At 34.8% G+C, this 26088-nt stretch overlaps 2 protein-coding genes across 9 annotated transcripts in view; one reads left to right on the plus strand and one right to left on the minus strand.

Moving 5' to 3' along the window:
- Positions 1-14897, minus strand: part of TPR (translocated promoter region, nuclear basket protein) — a 59134-nt gene extending 44237 nt beyond the window's left edge. For all 4 annotated transcript variants that reach the window (XM_074322244.1, XM_019738042.2, XM_019738043.2 and 1 more), the window contains exons 1-16: positions 14758-14897; positions 14086-14394; positions 12874-12978; positions 10872-10945; positions 8964-9060; positions 7729-7832; positions 7235-7399; positions 6685-6777; positions 6157-6237; positions 5992-6079; positions 5120-5260; positions 4622-4713; positions 4165-4362; positions 2175-2282; positions 1059-1285; positions 238-401 (exon numbers count right to left, since the gene is read on the minus strand). In XM_074322244.1, coding sequence (XP_074178345.1) covers positions 238-401; positions 1059-1285; positions 2175-2282; positions 4165-4362; positions 4622-4713; positions 5120-5260; positions 5992-6079; positions 6157-6237; positions 6685-6777; positions 7235-7399; positions 7729-7832; positions 8964-9060; positions 10872-10945; positions 12874-12978; positions 14086-14394; positions 14758-14827 — 2116 coding nt within the window. In that variant the 5' untranslated portion in view covers positions 14828-14897. The remainder of the gene's footprint in view (positions 1-237; positions 402-1058; positions 1286-2174; positions 2283-4164; positions 4363-4621; positions 4714-5119; positions 5261-5991; positions 6080-6156; positions 6238-6684; positions 6778-7234; positions 7400-7728; positions 7833-8963; positions 9061-10871; positions 10946-12873; positions 12979-14085; positions 14395-14757) is intronic.
- The window catches only part of ODR4 (odr-4 GPCR localization factor homolog), a 29849-nt gene continuing 18469 nt past the window's right edge, over positions 14709-26088 (plus strand). For 2 of the 5 annotated variants that reach the window (XR_012492891.1, XM_074322247.1), the window contains exons 1-6: positions 15037-15175; positions 17230-17304; positions 17608-17728; positions 19917-20051; positions 23046-23141; positions 25054-25160. Coding sequence is in view for 4 of the 5 variants with exons in the window: in XM_074322247.1 (XP_074178348.1) it covers positions 17630-17728; positions 19917-20051; positions 23046-23141; positions 25054-25160 (437 nt within the window). In the remaining variant the exon portion in view is untranslated. Of the gene's footprint in view, positions 14849-15036; positions 15176-17229; positions 17305-17343; positions 17446-17607; positions 17729-19916; positions 20052-23045; positions 23142-25053; positions 25161-26088 lie in introns of those variants that run through there. The other 3 variants (XM_074322248.1, XM_074322250.1, XM_074322249.1) reach the window with 3 other exon arrangements.

Below are 26088 nucleotides of genomic sequence, written 5' to 3' on the forward strand. Positions count from 1 at the left end.
GATTCAAGGATACACACTTTTCAACAATGGTCAGCATTTCTTCTTTTTTAATAATACCTGAAATAATGGTGTGTTTTAGGATTTATGATCTGTTATTACTAATCATATATGAAGTCAAATTTGAAACTGTCATTGGAGTGAATACTGCTTATGTTGCAAAATCCATTCACCAATATACATTTCAGAAAATTTTCCAAAAATACTTGGACACTTTTAAGATAAGATATAAAAACCAACCTTGTAAAGGAATAACAACTCCTGTTGTTTGTGACAACAAAATACGGTACATATCACGCTGACGAACTATGGAATCAACAAGCTGCATCTGATGTTGTCGTGCCTCACGGAGTTGTTCCAGTTCAGTGAGCGCGTTCTCAAGTTTGAGCTGAAGCTCACTGATCCTGTGGGAAAAACCATCAGTCTATTTCACAGGACTGAGATTAAGAGGCAGTTATACTTTTTACTGTAAAATGACTAAGTCTTTTATCATTTACCATTAAGCATAATGTTTTCGTCTCTCTTATCCTTTCTTTTGTCTGCTGACATTTTAAGAACCACTTGTAAAACCATCACCATAATAGGACTCAGGCACTCACCACTGTCATCGGAAATATTTTTTGAAAAAATTAAACCAACTCCACCCAGTCCAAACTCCTGTCTTCTCACATTCACAGCCACTCCTCCTCTAGCACTGAACACATTTTTTGAAAAAAATTCTTTACTCTGCTTGAGTAATTAATTCCTCATATCTCCTCCATGAAGTCAGGCCTATTCCCTCAAGTCTAGGCTAGGTCCTCCACCTCTCTGCTCCTACCACTAGGCTTTATCTATTATAGCACTAATCACACTGAATTAAAATCACCTACTTACTTATCCATCTTATTATCAAGCTCATCCACAAATTGAGGTCCCTGAGAGTAGAATTTTTTTTTTTGGGGGGTATCGTTCAGTATTTATTTTCTCTTCTAAATCACTCTATTCCCAGTATATTCCCATTAGGGTGTACATGAGACGTTTTCAATAAATGTTTGAAGAAACCAATGTAGTTAACAGCTTACTTAGATGAAGTTGTTTCTTGTTCTTCTCGTTCTCTGGTTTCCCCAAGTTCCCTAAGAGCCACTAAGAGACGTTGATTTTGCTGTTGAAGCTCTTCAATATTTCTGTAAGATACTAGATGCTGGGATATCACTTCAGATGAACTGCTTATATCAGCAGAGCTTACTTCCTCATCACGAATTACATGGTTACCCCTGGCTTCTTCAAGTTCCATCAAAAGCACTCTAATCTAAAAACAAAGTTTAGGTATGTTATCAAATAATATTGGCTTTGATTCTGGAAATGTTCAGAAGAAAATGAAATTTTTGAAGTGAAAATACTACTTTATAAACACCATCAACTTCTATCAAATTATCTTACAAAAATATCAGGCATTACATTTTAGGTATTAAAACCTAAATAAAATTTTAATGGAAAAAATTATTTTTCATTTTTATAAAAGTGTGTAATGAAATCTGTTATGTTTAAAAGCAGCCCAATTATAATTCCAGAAGCATGGCTCAATTTTTGTAAAACGGACAATTAAAAAACACACAAAAATAGATACTCATTGTGTGTATGTGTCCTTATGTATGTATTGTATGATGGGGCAAGACAGCATGGAAAATAGACATTAATTTCATTCATGTGAAATTTTTATGTATTGTATGTAGACCCACAAACAAAAATTCGGATAAAATAAACAAAAACAGATCGAAATTTCCTGACTAATTCAATCAAAAAAAGTGGCGGGTAATGCATATGGCATGCATTTATAGCAGTAAAAACAAAGAATGCTTACATATGTTTATATATGCTCACATTTGTACTTATAAGGAGAATGATGTGAAAGAATATACTCTGGGACTTGGCTGGGGGAAGAATTTTTATTTATCTTTGAATTATTTCATTTATTTCAACCAGTACTTATAATTTGAAAATTTATGGAACACTCAAAGAAAAAGAAAAAAAGGGAGGGAGCTATGAAGAAACAATGATTAGGATGCAATTCTGCTAGAGTAGTATTCCTAATTGATGAGAATTTCACACGTGGTAGTTCTCTTAGATACCTGCAGATTCAAACATTACTGGGCCATCAATTTAGGAAAAAAATAGGAAAGGAAACAAAAATTTCTAACCTGTTGTGAAAGATCTTTTATTTGTATTTCCATTCTCTGATTGTCTCTTTCAAGTACAGACGAATGTTTGTTGGCTTTATCAGTGGCCTCCTGCAAACGCTGAATCTCCTTTAAAATGCAAATTCAAGTGAAAATGCTGTTTCCTTCTAAGATCTATATAAATGAAGGAGTCACACGACTAACAAAAACATACAGTGCTCAATTACCATAGTAATCAACTTATAAATTAAAAACATTCTACATAATACAGTAGCCCCAAAGAAAAATTTCGTTACAAATATTTCTTTACATGTATTTCTTACTATCTCAAAGGTTGGTCATTATAATGCTCATCACTGTATTATCAAATGCTTTTGACAAAAAGCATATGACAAAACACAAAATCTCAAAAGTTTTGTTATTAAGACAAAAACAAAGGACTCCATTATAATGATAATCATTATTACACTGGTTATCTGGAAATAAACATCCAATCAGTAAAAAATTTTGGGTAAGTTACACAAGATTTGATTTTATAAAAAACACATTAGGAATTAATTCTAAAGAAGCAGTAGCCAATATGACAAGACTATTTAAAAAATATAGCATATGCAGTGCTTTGCAAAGTTTTCCATCACAGTATCATTAGGGATTCAGAGCCACAGTTTTAAGGAGTCTGATTAAGCACAAAATATCTTTGAAATCTCATGTTTTCTCTCATTCAAATTTTGCTTCTTAATGTGTTGTTTTGACATAAAAATGTTGTAAATACCATTCAAGTGAAAGATGGCTTGTATTTATCCTGGTGTTTCATGTATCTCTGAGTACACTGCCCTAAAGGTAATCATAAACCAATTTCAGTAGGGGCAAGTATATGACATAACGAAACTGGTGAATATTCATGAACGATGGCAATGATACAAAATCTATTGTGTTCAAAATGGGAGTAAGATGCCAAGGAAGTTATTTGGTTATAAAACCCTGAAAAACTAACAAATGAGCACCACAGAAGCTAGACTGAAGGACACATAATGTACGTTATGAACATAAGATTCAGTTATAAAAAAAAGATACAGAAATTATCTTTAAATCCTTTGGCAGTTATGGAAGAAAGTAGTAAGGGATTTTTTTTACTGTACCTGTGCATTAGTGAAGAAGGAACAAAGAGGTTTTCTCCATATTGAAAAGCTGCTATTATCTGATTCTTATGCCCTAGTTCTACCTCACTATTCCCTTCAGACAATGAGCTCCTGGCAATATGCTCATTCTCAACGGTGAGAAACTCAAGAGGGTCTAATTAGACCCAGGGGACCTCTTTTCAAACCACACTAGGGAAAGGGGTGTCAAAAAGCCAATATTCTGTCAAGGGAAGACTACTAGGTATTATCTGATTCAGGAAGACACAATTATATATAATATACGTTGACTTAAACTGACATCTAAATTGTATTAGCAACAGCAACAAAAGTTTAAATTAAGGACACAATTTATTTATACAACCTTGAAAGGTAAAAGATATTTATGAACCTCCTCAGTATTTCAAATATGCAAAGAACAGTAACAAAATAACACTTATAAAGATCTGCCAAATTGTTAAATAGTATGAAAAAGTTCCTCCCTGTGATCAAAAAATATTATCATTTTTTAAGAGCATGTCAGAACTGCCTGACAAAGACCATGCTAAATTTAGGAGAGTTCTATTATAAAGAGAGATTGCTATTTTAATTTGAAGAGTGGCTACTTATCTGTTACAGAACCCTACAGAACACATACCAAATGTCTTAAAAAATGTAAAGGCTCTCAAAATTTTAGCAAAATAAAGGTAGAACATTTTGTGATTATAGGTGTTTCATAATACAGTAATAAACTTTAAAATGTTTAATTACTGTATCTCTGAAAAAAGCATATTTAGCCTTTTCTGACTTCAATACTTTAGTACTAAGAAAACACTACGTAGTAAATAATTTCTCACACATATTTTTCCCACAGCTAAGTTAGGAATGGAACCAACCTTCATAGCTTGTTCAAGCTTAACAGATAAACTCGCCACAGCTTTCTGTGCACGTTCATACTCCTCCCTCTGGCGTTTCAAAATTGGTGCTTTGGCTTCAACTTCTTTCACTATTTCATCTAAGTACTTATTAATTCTTTTGTTTTCTAGTTTCTCCAAAAGCAACTGATCCTGCGTTTCCACATAAGCATTATACAGCTGAAAGCAGAAGAGGAATAATTTTAAATGTAGGTATAACAACAGCAGTATATAGTCCATTTTCATAATAAACATTCATTAGCACTTAAACAAAATAGAAATATTTACTGTTACATATAACCAGGAACCAATAAAGCCTTTCCAAAAATGACACATTAATCATCAGATGATTTTAAGAATAGTTTTTCTAGGGATTAAGTTTCAGAGAGATGTGAACACTTTTGCTGGGGAAAATAACAATATTTAACACCACTCTTACCTCAGTTAACTTCATGCCAGGTTTCACTATCTTAGCTACGGCTGCTGCAGTAGGAGACATGGCTGCAAGCTCTTCTTCAGATAATATGGCTCCTGTGCCAACACATAGACATCTGGTATATTTTTGTAAAATTTCAAACGAAAGCCACTAATATATTTTTCAAATAAAAAGTGACACCTACTGTACGTTACGTATAAATTCCCATGAAGATTTTAAAACTATGACATCAAAGAGTCATATAACACAACCCAATTCTAAAAATCATGAAGTAATTACAGTTCTGGAAACTGACACACAATTACATGTGATCAAATCCGATAATACAGTAAAGATACATAAAGTACTAACTTTAAAGTAAAAATAAATTCTAATGCTGTTAACTTGATGGAATTTCCTACATCACAACATGTCAGAGAAATACTACGAGTAATATTAAGAGAACTATGTAGAAAAGTTCTAGTATTACAAGCCACTTAATGAGCATCTACTTATCCATACCTTTACGTTTTGTGGCAGAAAGCAGGTCATTTGCATTCTCTAATTCCTTCTCCAGTTTCCCTATTTTATCAAGCATTTCTTTTTCCATTTGTTCTTTCGATTCTTCCACCTCTAGAAGATGATCTTGTATTGCTTTATTTGCTAAAAACATTTTTAAAGACAGAATATTCAAATATATAAGTAAAATCGTGGAGCTTATAAAATGTAACAGTCATTTTTCCCTTCAGCAGACAATATTCAATTCTAGAGAGACTGTCGTTGACTTATTACCTGCTGAAATTATAATTCCTGAAATGTCCTGATCTGGTCAATCTATTTCTACCTTTGGTGTCTCCTATCCGTGGGAAAAATAAGGAAACTCAAACTGTAAAAAAAGTACCTCTAAGTATCTCTTTGGTTTTAATCTGAACTTTAGTCTAGAACATAGGACATGACTGAAAAAGATCATACATAAAAAACTTACATTTCAAAAAAAGTAAGAATATAAGAAAAATCAAAGACTTTAAAATACAGTATTTATAACTTTAAAAGTGAGGCTTATGTATGGGTTAAGGTAATACCAACCTATAAACCCTTATATACTTATCAAAGTAAATGTTTTAAAAATGGAAGAAAAATTTTCTATTAGAAATCAGAATATACATAAGGTTATTAGCTGAAAGATATAGAAAAACAATAGCTATCTATATTTTCAAATGTAGTATTTGCTGAAAAGATAATTTAAAATTTCTTAATCCAAGGATCTTTTTTCTGTACCAAAGTTTGTCCCTAATCAAGTTAATCTGACTTCCAAATCCAACCTTCTACACTAAAGTAAAGAAAAAGGTATCTTCTATCTGAAAACAAAAGTCTTCTCATATTTGAAAAGTTACCTTCTCCAGCTTCTTTCAAAAGTTTGTGTAGTTCGTCCACTGCTCGGGTCAGTTCATTGCTCTTTGCCTCTGAGTCATCAGCAGCACTCTAAAATTTAATCTTAAAGTTACCCAATATCCAATAATGTAACATTGGGAAACGAAAATGTGTAGCAGGGTACCTACCTTGTATAGGTTAGAGAGTTTTATGTGAGCATTTAATTCATTGTGAAATTTCTCTTCCATACTGGCCTGCTGCTCCTTTGCCTGAAAAAAAACAAAACAAAACAAAACAACCCAATTATAGCTATCTCGTTTGAACTGAATTTATAAAGCTTATCGAACGCCAAGATAAAAGTATTTATATTTTATCGTTTTATATAGTAAAGAGATAAAACTAAAACACTAAAAATTAGAATGAGTTTTTGTGATGAAGATGAACTACCTTAAAAATAGCAATTATATTTTTTATCTTAAAATGGAATACTTAAATATTAAAATTGACCATACTCAGTTTTACACATTACTTTGGTTATAGCGTGTAACTGTTACATCTGATTCTAGCTATTTTAGTCTAGCTACATCATAGGGAAATGTCCTACCTATTTCATGGTGCCAGGACCAGTTCAAAACATGAAATAATTTTACAAAGTAATAACTTCATAAGTGCTCTAATATTTTTGTAAAAGAGATATTTTAAAGTGGTTACAATACCTCTTTCAGTTTGGTCAACAGATCCTCTACATGCTTTTGAAGATTCTCATTTGACGTTTTCAAGCCATTCATCTGTTCTTCCAGTCTTGAAACCTAGAAACAAAAAGTAGGGTTAGGTGGGGGGAGAATGATGTATTAACTGAAATTAATTTGATATGAAGTTTAGCTGCCAAATAATAGCAAAATAATCCCCCACACCCAAAAAAGCATTTTACAAGAAAATGTGTATATTTAAGAAAATGAAAAATAGCTCACGAAAAAACATTTTTGGCTTTAACTCACAAAAACTTACCACCACGTCTTAAACAAGTCTTAAGAAAGATTATCATAAGACAATAGTAGTTCCAAAATTCATCACAGAATATCTTAAATTCTTTATTTAAATGAAATTGGTTAATTTCCCAGGCCAAATGTTTATGAATTATGTCCTCCATATTTGACCCTTAATCTTTCAATATATTTACTTTGATACACCACTGAATACATTTTTAATAAACTGGAGCACAAGTAAGTTTATAACCAATACAAAGATACAATTTTATTAACGTACCTCCTCTTTCTTGTTTTCAAGGTTACATTTAAGCTCTAGAATCTCATTTCCTTTTTCTCTGCCAAGAGCCAGAAGTTCATCAGTTTTGGATTTCAACTCTGTATTCAGCCATGTATTCTGATTATGTAACAATTCCTTTTCTTGCTCCAAACGTTTTTCCCGATACTAAAGGAATCCAAAAAAATAACATTAATAGTGAAAGACAATATATAGTTATTCAAAAGATTTTGTCTGCATCTAACAAACACAAGCAGAATTTTATTTTACAACAGAAATAAATATCTGCAAGGATTCTTAACAGGAAACACAATCAGATAAGAACTACAAGAACTTAAATATCACACAAGCAAAGCAGTTCAATTAAAATTGTCTTGATACTTCTTAATTCCCTGACCTTCAGAAAAAACAAACTACAGCTTTTAATTATTTTATAGATAACATTTAGTGAGTCTTAAGCAAAAACTGTGTTTGGTGCATTAAGAATTGTTACTTGCCTTAACAGAAACATCAGAAGCTTGAAGTTCATCCAGTTTTAACTGAAGATCGCCCTTTGTTGCATTGCTTTCTTTAAGTTTTTCATTTAGACGTTTAACATCCTCTAGAAAGGTCAGAAGCAAGTTTTAAAATGACTAATTATTGTTCAGAGGAACCAAACATCAAAAAACACATCTCTAGGAATATAAACATTTAATACAAAGTAAGTAGTTCTCAAGTCCTCTATTTTAATCTGTTTCTGCCATTATTAATTACAAATTTAAATGAATAGATGACAAAGAAGCTAAATTCCTATACCCAACCAATTTAATTTATACTGGTTATTTTACTTCAAGTACAGAATTATCAGCAAAATATGCAAAATCAACGGTAATTTTCCTGATCTATAACCAAGAGTCTATTAAAATTTCACAAATAGCCATTTGTCAAATTAAAAAGTAATGATATATATAAAAAAAACTTCTACTCAAAACAGCCATAATATACATGCTTACTTTTCATGTTCCTTATATCAAGGTTTTTATGAAAAAAATTCATTTTACCTACTCACTAGCTGATGAACATTCTCAACAAACACTTTGAAGTAACTTTTTCTGAGACTGGAAAAGTCTAGTTACCTAATTAAATACTGCTGTATAACAACAAAAGTATTTGAAAATTTCTCCTTTAATAGAAATAAAAATTTTCAAAAATCTTATAAAAAGTCACCAAAGGGAACTTGATACGATTAAGCTACTTAAGAGTCATGTTCACTTCAATACTCATATATCAACTGTATTACATACAATATTCTGTTTACATATCTTATATTCCTGCCTTCTAACTCCACCAGCCTATTTTTAAATATGGGCTCTTCTTTTTAGTTCTTATGTTGAATGCTTATGGACAGATTATACCAACAAGGGTGTATAAAATGAGGGAGTTTAGCTTCTATAAATGAACATTTAAATTGCTTTCAATATATTACGAATAACTTTATAGTAAGTATCTTTGTATGTAAACCTTGGTCCAAATTACTACTTCTTTGAGATGTTTTTTTTCATTTGTGTAACTTGTCTAGCCACTTCTTTAAATCCTTGATATTGATCTAAATATAAGTGAGTAGGAGAAACTATAGCGTGTTACTCTGAACTCTATTCTGACATATGATAAAGAAATCTCAACAACAGAAACGGGCTGTGGGTTAATTCCTAGCACTGTTAGAAGAGAAAGTGAAAGAGTGGAGTTTTCATACCCGTTAAATATTCAAGTTCTTGAGATAGTCTCTCATTGGTTCTAATTAAGTCTCTTTTCTCAGCTTCTAATTCTTCCTTTGTCCTTGTAAACTGGCTCTGTCATATAAAGGAGCAAGCATAATACACTTAAATAAGAAAATCAAGTTGATCAATCAATACAGGAACTTGAACATGAAATTGTCACTTTAATTAACATCAGCTGAAGTTTAAAAGTGGTTCGTTTTCTTTCTCTTATAACTTATACATCAAAAAGCTTAAAAATTACCCATACGTTCAACATTTCTGCTCACAATGTATTTTGGATTTCTAAAAATTATTTTTCCTAGGCTCACGATAAAACTTCCCAGGTCACTTTGTATCATTTGGAAGTGTCCTCCTTAAACATGTCTTTGTAGGACATTTACTTTTAAATTTTTGCTGTCACTACATTTACAATTATTTCTCAAGAAAGATCCCTAGAATGGAATTACTTAAAATTCCTAATAAACTTAGTCAAATTACTTTCCAGCAAGACAATGGCAATTTATGTTTTTCTTTGAGTTATAAGTGGCAATCTCATGCCACCCATGCCAGAACTTAAGATTGTTCTTAGAAAAAAATAATGAAGAGAAAGAAATCAATGTTAATGTGGGGAGGTGAAAAATAATTGTTATTATTGTGTTATCTGCATTTTTCTGATTACAAGTAGAGTAACATTTCACTTTGCTATCGGCCATTTGTGTAGCTTCTCTCTCTCTTTTAAATTCCTTTGCCCATTTCCCTCTTCATTGATTTTTCTTATAATTTGAAAGTGGTCATGTATTAAGGATGTAAACAGTCATACTTTTATTGAAAAAACTTTTTAACAGTTTATTTGCATTTTAGGTCTTTTTATGTAGAGAACTTTAAATTTCCAGTGGACCAATTCTACTACTCTTTGCCATCGTAAGTATCTTTTATATATTAAGTATCTTTCAACCTCATATCAAATGGAAATTTTTAAAAAGCAATGGAAGGAGTCTAAAGTTCTATCTGGTCAAAGAATCACTGGGTATGATCACTTTATTAAACAAACTGGTCCACAATTCTTATAATCATATTCAATTTTATTACTGTGTTTTCCCCGAAAATAAGACCTAGCGGGACTGTAAGCTCGAATGCATCTTTTGGAGCAAAAATTAATGTAAGACCCGATCTTATTTTAATATAAGACCAGGTCTAATATAAGACCGAGTTTCATGTAATATACTATAATATACTATAATATATACTATAATATAATAATACCGGGTTTTACATATGCAATATAAGACTGTGTATAATATAATACCGGGTCTTATATTATTTTTGCTCCAAAAGACACTTTAGAGCTGATGGTCCGACTAGGCCTTATATAAGGGGAAACACAGTAGTATTGTAAGGAAATAATTTCCCATGTTGATTCACTCATATCCCCAACTGTATCACAATACTTGAAATTATGCCTGGGCAATAAGTAAGCATTAAATAGATACTAATTTCTAAGAGAAAGGAAAGATGGATGGCAGGTAGATAGGTGGATAGATGGATAGATGGATCTATGAACATCTATCCTACTTACAATTCTATGGCAGTTTACTTACAATGAGAATTTAAAAAAAACAAAAAACCAAACCTTAAGAGCTCCAGAGGTAAAACCAAGTGTTTTTTTTAAAACTATATATCAAGTACCAATATATTCTAATGAGTAAAAGAAACGTCCAATCTATTAAAAAACATCAAGACGCAATTAAAAAATTTAAGTTTATATCCACGTTTTTCTTAGTAGCTTCTCCTAACAGAACAGCTGTTTCATCTTCCCACTGACTAATTAATAAGCAAAATCAGAATAGAATACTTTCTCAAGTATCATGCTTACAATTAGCTTTACTCATAGGAATAACATTTACCTGAACGGCAACATTACGATCCTGAGCAATTTCTAGTTCTTTGTTTTTCTCAGTTAGTGCCTTCAGTTGACTGTCTGGATAAAAGGAATTTTATGATCAATCACATATAAGCTTAAAACTTGCAATGACAATTTTTACCCAACTGCCACCCATATACATTTTAAAATTAAGAAACTGAGTCTCAGAAAGGGTGAGTTGTACATTGCATTCCAAACTCATAAATATATCCCAAATTTACTGTATTTCTAGATCAAAATTTTAAATATGCCACCCTTCTCCAAAATCTTATTTGTGATCATTCCAGGCAACATTTATAGGGAAAAGCATATGCAATTATCAGTTTCCTTATTTTTCAATAACATCTTCCAAGTCAAACATAAAAAGGTGAATTACATTTACAAATAAAAAATGAGTTAAAAAGTATAAAGAGAGTAAATAACATTTAAACTACATAAAGTATATATACACAGTAGTCACAATAATGGATACTGTAATTGTAATTAAGCTTATTTATCACTCTAAAGGGAGCCTTTAATGTGGAAGAAAAAGTATGCTTGATACTGAATTATCAATCCCACAATGTCCACTCATAATGGGCTATCTCCCCTTATAGAGTCTCTCTTCTAAATACATGCAGATACTTAGAACATACTTTCTGAAGCTTTCTTCCATTAAAACTCATCTATATTACGTGCTAGTAATTTATTGAGCAAATACATTATTACTACTTCCAGTCTTAAATTCTATTTAAACAATTGGCTTATTAAAAGAAAAAACCCTGCTAAATTTAGTCTAAATTTTCTATTTTGCTTTAATGTTATTTACTGCTTTCCAAACTTACAGATGCACAATGATAAACTAAAACAACACAAATGTAACTGTACACTTCGGATGTCGATTTAGGTTTACCCCCATCTTCCCCTCCTGCTCCTTTTTCCAGTTCTTATACAAGCAACTATAATCACAGTCATTTTCCCAAAATTCTTTGCATCACTACTCTACAGAACTTTTTATTATGCCAAGGCAAAACTATATATAGATGATGAACTGGACCTCAAATAGGTATTTAAATACTCCATAAGTATTTATGCCTTCATTACACATTTCCATATCCTACTATATGCATGTCATATGTTTTAAAAATGAGGTGTGCCAAAATTAGCTGGAAAAAAGTTAGGACCCAAGCAAAGAGTAAATGAGCATGAACATGGTTAGGAAAGAAGGTTGAAGTGTTAACCATTTTCCTTATTAGCTTCCTGAGTTCCCAATCAAATTGAAATCCAGCTACATCTAATAATAAATTATTATGCCCCTATTCTATAAAGGTCATTCCTGACATTTGCTTTCTCCTACTGTAAACAAAGCTCACAATACACATCATCGTCCCCAAAAATATCAGGACCTTTAAAAGATTTTGTGTACCTTCTAGGACTTAATAATGTAAGAAAACTAATGAAGAAGGAAAACAGCTACTCATCTTTCACAAGAACTAAGTTATAAATAGGAAATATCAAGATTCATAAATATAAAATTACAACAAAGAGTTAAAACATAAATATAATGGAACTAATAGGTTTTAATTTTTCAATAACATAAAATTAAACTACTCTCTTTACTTTTTCAGTTGCATAATGCTTTATTTAGCCTTTTCAAAATGCTTTCAAACATACCACATTCGATCCGTATAGCTGTGTGGGTAGATGGACATGTGCTTCTAGCCATTTTATAAACAACAGTCAGACACTGTTATGATTTACATTAAGGCAAAAAAGCTTTTAATAGCACTCAAGAATTAGAACCCAGGCCTCCTGACTATTAAACCCTATGTTCTCACAAAGTCTGTACCACTGAATGAAAAATCAAACATCACCATAAATGAAGACAATGACAATCAGTATTTTCATAGATAGTAAGTAAATGTCTCCAAAGCATACAAAAGAGTGTGAGTGTCTAAACATCTCAAAACTCCACAGAAATTGCAAAGATGTAATTAAATACTTACTGAGCTTCTCCAGCTCAAGCCGCAAGCTTTGGCACTCTCTGGTTTCATTCACAAGTCTCTCCTGACTGTGGGACAGCCTCTTCTCTATCTCAAAGTACTGTTGTTCTACAGAAGAGCAGAGAAAATTAAAACCAACTACACATGTACACACAGTTTCAATATTGCCAATTATTTTTAATAAGCTTAACTTTAAAATTTAAGACACAGTAATGGAACTGCATTCCAAGTAAGATAACTTGAGAAAAGGAAAATACATCGAGCACTGAAAAGGTCTTTAATATTTCCAACTGACTTATATGCATATGACAAAAGAAAATAAGGCCGAAAGAGGCTTTACAAATTACTCATCTGTCTATCACACAAGATTATGAACTTCTTCAAGGCAGGTAACATATCTTATTTATCTTAGTATTTTCCCCACACATCAGATTTCTTAGCATAAAGCAGCCAAAAAAAATTTATTAAATGGAGACAAAATTTAGATTAAAAACTGTTTTGCTTTAAAAGGCTTGTGAAAAATTTTACTAATGCTAATTACTATGCTCTAATTTCAAGGACATTGACGTCACTATTGTCGGTAATTTTCTTATTTGAGGGTCTACTATAGAGTATCTATAAATAGATCTTAACATATTTTCTATAAAATTCCAACTTTTGGAGATAAGTCTCACATATTAAACATATTTACTGCACGTTCCCTTTGTTTCCAATGTCCTACGCACCTACTCACTTCCATAAACATGTACGTAGTTTGTTACCGGACCAGCGCGACACACACTCAAAACAAGTGCACGAAGCAGTCAATAAGGGCTTTGAATGCAGATTACCAGACAATAGAGCGGAAATCACCATTATTTTACGTGCAACATACACACAGGGTACTCAAGGCTCGGAGAGATAGGGGTTGCGTACTCTCTTTAGTCCGGTGTAAATAGACCCAAATCTCACAATTTCTTAACAGCGTTAAGTGCCCCTATATGAGATTACCCTAATTACGAAGAAAATGGACCTAAATGTGGGTTCAGGTTTTAAAAAACAAAAAGTCTCCTTCGTATCAAACTGTCAGAGCAGGTGAGAAAAGGCCTAGGGCGCCCACGGGGCCCGGGAAGCGATGCTCCCCGTAATCGTAGAGAGAGAGCGAGCTGGCCAGGGGCAAAGCCACAGCTATGGAGCCAGGCCCAGAACTAAGGGCGGGAAGAGCATCATACTTACCGCTCTCCACCTTAAATTTCTCGTGCCGCCCCTTCAGCCCATCGATCTCGGATTGCTGGTCGGCCAGGAACTTTTCAAGTTTGTTCTGCACCGACTTAGGCAGCTTGTTCAATTCCGTGCGCTCCAGGACTTGCTGCAACACCGCCGCCATGTCGGTCGGGCCGGGGGCTGCAGCCGCAGCGGCCGACGGAGCAGAAGCGGAGAAGAAAGGCGAAGACCAGGAGGACCCAGAAGTCTGGGCGGCCGCCTCTGCCACCTCGCCTGGTGGCTCGCGCGCTCCGACCCGCCGGAGACTTCCGCGGCGGGACCCTGGGAAATCGAGTCCTCGGTGTTAGCGGAGGCACCAGAAGCGCGCAGCGCCGGCGTCCGAATGCGCGCGCAGCCGCTGGACGCTGTGCACCCTGGGAATCCGAGTTCAGAGGTGGCCTCTGACCTGGTCCTGCTCTCGGATTTCCGGCTCCACTTTCCACCCGCTTCAAGCCTCGCAGGCTTCTGGGAAACGCAGTGCTTTTCCTCAATCCCTCCTGAGCCCAATTCCGCAGCGTCCGCTGGGCTTCCTCCTTTGTCCCCGCCCCCCGCCTCCTTGCCCGGCCGCGTGACCACTGTCCGCGAGGTGGCGCCACTTAGTACTCGTCCACCCACGTCCCTCCCTGAAGAGCAAGGCGTCCTTACCATCAAAGCTTCGGGATGCCATGGGTCGTCCTCTTTGGCGGCTTCTAGACACTGAGCCACTAGAGGGCATCGGTCCCGGCAGGGCCGGACGGTAAGCTCCAGGCTACCGCCACGCTCTCAATGGTGCCCGGAAGGGGGCGGGGTGGCGACCGCAGTCGGTTTGGCTGAGGCTCAGCGGTGAAGGCGGGGGGTTGGGGGGGGGCCTGCACGCGTCATCAATCTGCGCCTCCTGACTCCGGAGACCCTGGGTTTGGAGTGGGAAGTGAGGTGTGGGAAGTCCGTCGCTTTCTGATGAATTCATTGGCGGTGCAATTGGGATCAGAGGCCACTCTGGCCCCTTGGAGGCTCTAACCTCCCTTCTCAGGTGGACTGACAGTGCGACAGGTTTGTCTGCCACGCGTGCACACGCTTAGTACAGGTGAGTCAGCCTAAGCGTGTGATTCGTGTGTGTGGGTGAGGGTTGAGTGTGTGCATTAGGGCAGAGCTTCCTTTTCAAGGAAGAAAGAACAGAGTGTAGGAAACATATGGACAGACACTACAACACACTCAAATCCATTTGTGGCAAACTCACCTTATTTTAAACGGCTAACTTAGATGCTTTTATTTTTTTTATTTATGTATGTATTTGTTTTTGGTGGCGCGGTGGGTAACAGTGATCCAACAGGCATTTAAGGAACGCAGTTCATTTTTCAGGAAGATTTTAAAATGCTAGGAGGAGTTGGATCACTGTGAGTAACCTTTGTTTTTATGTTTTATGATAACCCTGCATAAAATGTTATCTTATATTTTTAAAATTGAACAACTGTTGTAATAAAAGTTTTTAAACAATTCTTAAAAACCATTGCTCACTCTGTCACCTTAAGAGAACTACTTGTTTCCAGATTGTACTTCTGTGACTTCCGAGCTGAATCGGTAAATTGTTTTATTTTTGATTATTCTTCTAAAATTTATTAAATTACTTATTGAAGATAAAGCATGAGTAATTCATCCTGCAATTCCCACACTACCAAGTCTTTTGTGAACATCAGTAAGGAACTTAAGGTTAATTCCCCCCCCCCAAATGTTTTATATAAGCACTAAGATTGGTGGTATGTGCGGTACTGTACTATGTCCTAGGTCCACCATATTATCAAGTTATTGATCTACCATTTGGAAAAATGCAGATATTCGCTACTTGAATTCGCAGAATCCTAAAATTAGATAGGTTTTCAGATCTGCTATGATTGAAAAAATTGAACTCTATAAGGCAAGCTACACCTTTTTAGTAGCATCGTTCGTAAAGGGTTGTTGACTACATTTAAAAGTTTTGAAGGAGCACTAAAAAAATTATCTGACATTCAACCAGATTTCATAACTCAGTAGGTTATCATTCTCCTGCTGCACTCAGTTTCTCACAGATTAACATGGCCAGTAGATGACACCTTGGGAGAAATAAGATTGGAAAATCACATATCATAACTTTGGAGTCATGTCACTGCTATTTCTTGAAAGAACTAGGAATTATCAGGCCAGAAGCAAAGGAGTAGAATAGCATGCGGAGAGTTGAATGTGCAGAAATTTATACCTTAAGGCACTAGTAAAAGTGGAAAGCCCTTAACTTTGTAGAGGAATTAATGATTTGGACAGACAGTTCTAGACTTACTCTAAACAAAAGCAGTGTGCAAACCCATCTTACTTGCACAGTTGTCAGAAAAGACGTAGGAAAAAATTTAATACATTTTGAGGCAACACTGAATGGACTCTTTGAAAAAAATCAGCATCTAATAGGCCATGTCAAACTGGAACCAATTCTCTGGGCTTTAGTTTTAGACTGATGTCACTGACTGACAGTTGCCTGGTGTCAGATATGCCACCCTAGCACATCTAGAGTTGCCTTGACTTTATTTTATAGCTTTTGTGGATATCATCTCTTTACATTTTTGTCTCCCACACTGAATGTGAACTCCTTGAGATCATCATTATTACCTAACTCTTTTATTCAGCATTTTTGGGTTTAAGCTACAGAACCTCGAATCAAAGGACCATAAGGCAGGAAGAGGAATACACTGGTTCTCATTCACAAACTGGAGAGAGAGAGCAGAACAGGAGTTACCCTTAATAATGGTTTAATAGAGAGATTGGGTATGATTCCTCAGTATGAGCATAATATTTAAGGGCATGGATTCGAGAGCCAGGCTGCTTGAGTTTAAATCTCACCTTTGTCCTTTAGGCAAGTTATATTACCTTTCTTTGTTTCAGTAGAAGATATACAAATGTTCGTTAGTGCTGCATTCCTATTTATTTACTTCCATAGTGCCTGTTGTATGTACCACAAGTTACTCAAGGGCAGAAGTCAAGTACTAGTCATCTTATAACCACCTGATAACAATTTCTACCACATAGTTCTCCATAGTATGCTTATTGAGTAAATGAATTTGATTCTATCTACCTCCCAGTGAGCAAATCAGGAATGATCATCTTTTCCTGTTTTAGAAATGAGCACACCGAAGCTCAGCAATATAGTACCAGAAATAACGGAGGAGTAGTGCATCTGAAATAAGAAATCAGGTATGTTGACTACCAACTCATGTCCTTTCCTTATCCCAGGCATGGAAACAAGTTTCATCTCTCATGTCAACTCTGGTTGATTGGTAATCATTTCCTGCAGCATTGTGTGGAAAATTCTGAAGCTACATTTGAACTTTGCACGTAAGAATACCCTACTTACTAAGCAGTCACTGCAGGGTATGGGGTAATTGGGTGGTATCACTTGTCTCTCTGTACTTTCCCCATGAGAAAAACAGTGCAGGTTGTATTTTTTCTGTAAAAATGCGATGTGTTTTTGTTTTTGTTTTTTTTCTTGTAATTTAGGAAATTGAATTAATTCTCCATAATGGGAAGAACCTACATTGTAGAAGAGAATGTTGGCCAGTATCTTTCAAACATGAATCTCCAAGGAAAGGCTTTTGTCTCTGGTCTTTTAATAGGACAGGTATGTATCTTTTACTGTGCATTTATTGATAAAAACAAATTACCTGTTTTAAAGTTAACAGTAGAATCAAGGTGATGGGATAGAGGGATGGAATGTAGAAGTAAATTTAAAAATAGATCTTTGAGGGACAATGTGGAGCAGTAGCAGGATAAACCTAGTCGAGGTTTGGTTTGCATAATTCAGAACACATTCCCTTCTGCCAAAATATGTAGAAACTCCAAAATTTGACAATTTTATTCCCATTCTGGTTTGTCTTATCTCAGACTTATAGCAACAGTGGTCATATATTTTGTTACATATTATAGTATCTATCTTACTGGATTTAAAAAAAACATTGATTCAGTGGAGAGGGAGGGAAAGGGATTGGAAGAAATTTGAAAATTAGACAAATTCTATTTCTCTCACAGAGTTAAGCCTTAAAAATCAATACAAAATGGAGCAAAGATTTGGGCAGTTACTTTAAAAAGCCTGAGCACCAACTGACTTGTTATAATTGAAGGAAGACTATGTTAATCAGAAGACTATGTTGAGTAGCAATACAAAACAACAGCAAAATAATGTTTAGACAGACATAGGCACTTTGTCTGTTTCTGTCTAAACACTATTTATGGGAGACAATACTGTGGCCCAAGGACTTGCTTTTGAGGCCTAATAGCAAATAAAACTCTGTTGTGACAATTTTCTTTCACAATTTTATTACGTTGCCTTAGAACCTTCAAACGACATAATTAATTTTCTTTGTTCTGATTCTGTCCGCCTTTCCAAGCTCCTCTCTTTTAAATTTGATGCCCCATGTTACCTACTTATAAAGAAAGTCCTGAAGGACTCATGTGTTTACTCCCCTTCATGGTCACAAATCTTAACTTGTAAGACAGAGGGCAGACCCTGCACTGTTCACCTGGGGAGTAAGCACCAGACTATGAAGCCTCATTAGAGAGCCAGACTGCATCTCTGGGCAACACTCTGAACTTCTTTCTGATTCAGGTTACTTAATGTCTACTGTAGGGCTTTTCTTTGCTAGGAACTATTTATTTAAGTTTCTTTTACTTCCCTTTATTCTAAAAGAATTAAGGGAAGAAGAGTCTTAGAGAAAGATGTGATTCATAAAGATAAAAAGTCAGTGAGAAATACCCTCTTCCAAACTTGCCCTACTGCACATAGACTGTTTCTAGAGCTCAGCAAAACCACCATCTGACAAATAAGTCTTAGGATGTCCCTTCCAGGCTTCCTTCATGCTGTGTTTTCATCTCTTCCACTGTTTACGTGTTTCTTCTTCTTCTATCCCAGGGTTCATCACTTTTCTCTCCTTCCCCTCAAGCTTGTCTGTTTCCTACTCCTAGGGTCAGTTTCCTTTTCTTTTCAAAGTCAGATTTTATGAAAGGAAGAGCTTTCTTAACACCTACTTTTTTCTGTGTGCATTTGAATGTAACTCTCTGGAAATTTTTATAGAAATAATTTATCTCCTTTATTTGCAATTCCAAGATAATACTAATGAGGATTTCAGGTCACTTATGAGGATGACACATGTTAACATGTATCGTCAGCCTCATTTCTACTCTTTCTTTATAGGAAACTTTCACAGTAATGAGACTGAGCTATTAAAAATTCCTAAATTTAGCTTTGGATTCCCCCCTTTGGTTATCACTTAACTGCTATTCAAACTGAGGAACATAAATCCGATAGCACTTCTGTTATGTGTCCCACGTCCCCTTCGTTTTTCTGTGGACACACATGTACAGGTTTCCCATTATCATTTCAGTGAAAGTAAGACACACAAAGTCATTTGCTGCTTTATTTCACTGAGTTTTTGTATTTGCTGAATGATCCAATTACTCAAATTATTTAGGAAATAAATAGAATAACTAGAAAACTGACCAAGCGTGTTTATTATCTTCTCATTTAAATGCAGTTCATTCACCCCTCCAGGAAGCCATTTTTAGTGACCACTATGTGATTCATATCGATGTCCACATAAATGAGGGTCTGATATTAAATACATTAAAAGATAACATATGAAGACAATTTTATAAGGCTGTCCATGAAAATTGCATTCTCTATGTATTCCATTATAATACAGGTATTAACAATTTAGGCTGCTATAGATATTACTCAGTCTTTAAATATCGTAAGAGCTCTACATTCCTCAGTGAGATACCACTCTAATAAGCTTTTTAAATTTGTTTTTAAGTGTTCTTCACAAAAGGATTATGTGATTCTTGCCACTAGAACACCACCCAAAGAGCAACAAAATGAGAACCTAAAACATTCCAAAGCTAAGCTGGATAACTTGGATGAAGAATGGGCCACAGAACATGCCAACCAGGTCATCATGTTTTTCTCTGTATATAGTTAAGGTTGTGTTTATTGACTGACAAAAATAAAAGCACTGTATCCTCAGGTCACTAGAGTAGGATTTCAGAGTACTCAATCTTAAGTTTTCAAAACTTGTATTTTCTTGCTTGAAGTTAAGTAACCTACCCAAGACTACAAAATAAGTAGTGGAACTGGAATTTGAACCTGGGCAGTCTGACATTTTGATCTTATATGCCATGCTTTTCCATTGTTAACCTTTATCCATTATATTTTTTAACCTGTTCCTGGTCATTTAACTTATTTTCTATACTTTAAAATAACACTAATTATTGATAATAGTTTCTGATCAGATTGTTTTAAAGACTTAATCTAGGCACTGAGGGAATAAAATGATGGTTAATTCTTTTTATAACTAGCCTCAGATTTTATGTTTTAACCAAAGCAAAAGACGTTATTACCCAAACCAGTTATAAGAGAAATGACACAAAAATAGACAAGTGTTATAGGAATTTAGAGTAAGGAATGATTACATATCATCTGCCATTGTCTGGATTGAAACAATTCACATAAGGTTCTGAACTTGAAAGATGACTAGGACTTTGCCAGAAGTAGTTAGGGAACATGCCAGCTGCACAAAGGACAGTACGGATAAATGTCCCAGAGGCATGAAAGTTAAAGATGTGTTGGGAGAATAGCAAGTAATTGGGTATAATTGAAACACAGGGTATGTGAAAGAATATTTAGACATAAGACTGTAAGGGGCCAGTTATGGATGGTTTTGGAGTCTCATCCTAAGAAGGGAGACATTTGGTTGATAGACAGTAGCCTCTGGTAGACTTCCAGAGCTCCCTATTGTGAGAAGGAGTTAATATGATTGATCTGTCAGTAATTTAGAAAATAATTTCAATACCTTCATCCAGCGAAAATGGAGAGTAGAGAGACTGGAGACAGAACAGAAGACATACAGTTATAGCAACAGTCCAAAAAGACTGATGTGAGCTGAAACTAGACTGAACGTTATGAGGGTGGGGGTCATGTCTGTTTTGCTGAGGGCTGCTACATCCTCAGTGCCAAGCACAGGACGATTTAGTAACTGAGTAGATTGGGAGTGAAGAGATATTGTGAAAGAGTCGCTAAAGAATACTAAGATTTTTAGCCTGGATGTCCAGAAAGATGGTGTTGCCATTACACAAGGAGGAATCCGATTTGGAGGTAAGTGAAAGAAAGATGAGTAAATTCACTTTGAAATGAGTTATTGAATGGATTCTATCATCTAGGTAAGAAGGTTAGAGTAAGGTAAAAGTAGTTATTTCCTTCTCCAATCAACTGTAAATCTTTTAAACACACACATCTTTATTGGTGTTTTTGTGTATGTGTTTGTGATGGGGGGTAGTATGTAGTTATAAAAAAAATCCAAGTAATATTTAGTACCATCTTTTAACAAAAATATAAAATATTTTAAACTTAAATTTCTGAACAGTTTATACATATATAGAGACATAGTATATATAAATGTATATGTATATACACATACAGAAACATAAAATTTATATAGCAAATTAGATTACCATTTTTGCCTCTAGAAAGAAATGGTTAATTTTATGTTTGTGATTTTCAAAAGATATGCAGGTGCCCAATGCTCAATATGAAAACTATTCTTTGTCTATATGCCAAGCTTGTGTTACTATAATAAATAGAATTCATGAAATCAGAGAGAATCACCAGCTGATACGATGCCATTATATTAGGGATTAGATTATGGTATCTAATTTTCTAAAGACTAAATTTAGTGATCAGCTTGCTCATACATTAACTACGCAAAAGATACCCAAAGCGCTCTTTCCTCTGAATATAGATGGTAGGAAGAAATCCATGTGTCATTAAAAACTAGCCACAATCACTTGTAGGGAAATAACATATTATGGAGGACAAACTGGTAGTATGTATCAAAAAACCTTAAAAATAGGCATAACTTCTTAATTTAGTAATCCACCTCAAGAGATTTATCCTAAGCAAATAATCCTGTGAACACTGAAAGACTTGCTAGGATTTTTAACCAATTTCATTTTAGAGTAAAGAGAAATTAGAAATAACATAAATGCCCAATATATCAATAAATAGACTTTAACAATGGAGGTAAATCTACAATGGAAACAGTGGTTTTTCAAGTCAGATTCCCTCTGTTCAAATTTCAGGCTCTGGTATTCTGCTAAGTATTGCAGGGATGTACAGGTAGTTGAGAATGATTTCTTCCCTTAAGAAGCTCCCAGACCAACAGGTCAGGGACCCAAGTGACTATAATCCAGGTTCGTGGGGTAAGCTCTGTGGGAAAACTGCACCCAAGTCCTGAGGCAGTTGGGAGATCAGGGAGGGCAGTTTCTGCAAGCCGACTCTGAAGTATTCTGTGGAGTCTAGGCATGTAGTAGAAGCGAAGAGGAAGTCAGCTCAGCGTAAGCGAGCAGCCTGGGGAAAGATCGAGAGTTCGAAAGCCTAGACAATATGCATGGAGAACAGTGAGGCGTCTTTGACTGATACTGGAATATCTCAAGACAGCAGTGGCAAGTGAGACTCTGAGAATCAGATTAGCCAGATTTTTGGAAATACTAGTCTAAGGCAAAATTGATATTTTGTGTAGCTGATAGTGGAAGCCACTGAAAAAAATTTCAGAAGATATTTCAGTCTTTGATCTCATGAAATAGGGGTTTATTTATTGATGTAGCTAAAGGGTGTCATTATTAAATGGTTTTATTTATAAAGTAATTTTAAGGTAAAAAGTTCAGGACACTCTAGGAAGACTTTGTATATAATCACATTACATGCATCTTGATTGTCATCCATTTCTCAGTATTTTAACCAGTTTTTCAAAGCCCCTGCCCCAGTGCTGTGCATGTGTAGTTGGTACTCAGTAGGCATTCGCTGATTTAATATTTAGCTTCTCAAACACAAAGGATCACATATAATGCCAAATGCTTATGGTAGCTAATACGGTATTTCTATTTTTCAGGTATCCAGAATGCTACCAGGGGGACTTGTAGTTCTTGGAGTATTTATTATTACAACTTTAGAAATGGAAAATGATTTTCAAAATGCCCTGCACAGAGTAAGTCTGAAATATCAAAATTCTTAATATGATCAAAGATATATCTTATTTATTTGATCATACACATGTATAATAATCCTAGGCATAATTAGACTAGTGTTGTGTAATTCTTTACACTGAGATTATATTGAAATAGCTTTTTCCACTTGGTTGCTTGGCATATTATGTGTAATAAATGCCAATATTTGTATTTTTCAGTCAAAGTTAGCTATTTTTAAATAGTCTTTATAGATCATTTTTTACTATTATGAAACAAGTTATAATGATTTAACTGATCGTACAATAGCATTATTCTGCTGGAACTTCCATTTAGTTCCAACTGATTGCTATAATATGAAAGGAATAGGTTTTGCAATTCTTCACTGTTCAATTCTCTCAAGATTCTGAGAGTAAAACATAAAGTAACAACAATCAGATACTTAGTCCTGGACAGAGTATCATGAATCCCATTTTTGTTTGTTTGTTTTATTCCTACATCACTGAATTGGGTAACATAGCCTAGAAATAAGTATGAAGTTTTCCCTTACGCCCAAACCTAAAGCAAACTCTACAGTCAGCTTGCATCTCTTTTAGTTCTCAAAAGAGTACTAAAGTGAGCCTTTAAAAAGTTATTTCCCACCTCAAGAGAGAGGATGACCCTTCTTAAGAAGTGCAAAACCCCGCAGAATCTTAAAAAAAAACAAAACTTTTTCTAATAAAAAGGTGTGCAGCAAAGAATCCCAGATGCTGCAGCTTCTTCCAGCTTTATAACCTTTCCTATCAAACATCCCATCATCAAACTTTGATATTTGTACCAAGGGAAGAAAATGGGGATATTCCCCTCCCTTGGCAAGTTATTCAACCTTCTGCCATCTTTTCCATTTAAATAAATGTACATTTCACAGCTGTTCATCCTCCTTGATATTTTGACATGTAATCTAAATCTTTGCATATTTAATAGCATTGGTTGTGCATCTTTTTGTGGTTGGTGCTGGATTGAATGGGGTGAATTGGGCTCAGTGCTAGAGAGGTACAGTCAGGTCCTCCTCCCTTTGCTTTTGTATCTTTCATTACTAAGAAGCATAGAAGACTTTATAGAAGCACATAAGACTTTAACTAAGACTTTAGACATGCTGTATTAATTATTGAGTTTTAATTATCTGACTTTGTTTCCCTTGTCCTGTGTTGAGGGACATGATGAGAAATAACCTTATAAAACTTGTCAGTGTCTCCTATAAGGTTGTTGCTAAAAACTTTGCTGTATTACATAATACTGTCTTTGAAGAAATTTCTTTTGATATCGTTATGAGGAAAGTTGTGCCTCGTCAGATCAGTTGTTTGTTTTCAGCTTTAAGGGCCATACGAATTAGGTAACAGATTGGGTTTCTCTGTGCACATTATTGTTAGAAAGCTTAGAGCCAAATTTATGGCTCCTCTCTCCATATCAAGTATAATTCTTTTTCTGGCATACATTTATGTCACTGTTTCTGATTTTTTTCACTTTTATGTTGTTACTGTATTTTATGTGTTCTGATATATTTCCTTATATCTTTTGTGGCTTTAAATATTAAATGGGTGATTGCTCAAATTTTGTAAGTTAAAAATCACTTGTCATTTCTCATTCTAATTAAAATAAAGTGTTTATTCTGTACTTCACCCAAATGTTAATTGCCCAAAATTAATTTTTCATGTCTAGTTGATTCTTAATGACAGTGAATTATATTTTTCTATTTAAAACCCAATTTCTATATTTCCCTAAAAATGAGTTGCAAGTGGTTAATAATTAGTTTTACTCTTTCTTTTGAAGAAAAATTTAATGATAGAATCATGGAATTTTAAATGGAGGCTTCAAGATATTATAATTGTCCTTTTCTGCACTCACTTTTCTTGTTAAATTTTGCATTCAGTTGGTGTGTGTTTTCCTGTCTTTCAGCTAGTATTTGCTGTGGAAAAATCTATGAATAAAAAGAGACTGTGGAATTTCACAGAGGAGGAAGTCTCAGAACGAGTGACGCTTCACATTTGCTCTTCTACAAAAAAGTATCTTTTATTTAGGTGTTTATGGTTTAAAGCATACAATACCAAAATAATGTTCCTGCAAGTTTTTTCCCCTAACATTTATTTAAAAATCATTAAAAAAAATAGGGATCGTTTGTAAGTTTTTCTGTAAATAACACATAATTAGGACTGCCAATAATATTAGGTTGGTACAAAAGTAATTGCAGTTTTTGCAGTTTTTATTTTAAACTGCAATTACTTTTGCACCAACCCAATAGTAATAATGGTTGAGAAAGGTGGCAAGGACTGGGAATTCTGAACTCTTTATTAGCCACCGACCCCTGTACATTGAAGCACAATCGGTCCCCTACAGAAAAGGAGACACCTAACTGACAGGCAAAGTAATATTTTTATTATGTTAAATTTTTACCTCCAACTGCTCTAGATAAAATATTCAATGCAAAGCACGGGTGCACTGAGCTGGACAGTTAGGACAGCCAAGAACTTTTTATGTCTTGGCCAAGATCAAGTGACACTAAAAGCCTGTTATAAGGCCTCCTTAGCTTCTTTCCTCTACATCTTGCGAGGGCAAGAGTGCCTCCCGAGCAAGAAGCAGCCTCTCTGGGGGAATGAAGCAATACAAGGGTCCAGTGAAATAGGACTTGCAGAAGACAAAATTCAAAAAGTGACCATTCCTGCAGAAGCTGGGCTTTTAACTTCTTTGGTTTTTAAGTAGAGTGTTATATGTACACAACCTTTGACCCAATAAACATTCTCAGGCTTGACTCTATTCAAAACAGCATTCCTGTTATTATAGAGGATGTATATTTGAGAAAAGTTTTACAGGTGCTTTCATTCTATTGTGATTAGCAGGATTTATAAGCAGTGGGAAATAGTTTAAAGCACCACAAGTACTGTGGTCAGAGCAGTTTATACAAACATGTATTTGTACAAAGACATATGTGTGTAC

This window comes from Rhinolophus sinicus, linkage group LG17 (assembly GCF_036562045.2).
Source record: "Rhinolophus sinicus isolate RSC01 linkage group LG17, ASM3656204v1, whole genome shotgun sequence".
Taxonomy (NCBI): domain Eukaryota; kingdom Metazoa; phylum Chordata; class Mammalia; order Chiroptera; family Rhinolophidae; genus Rhinolophus; species Rhinolophus sinicus.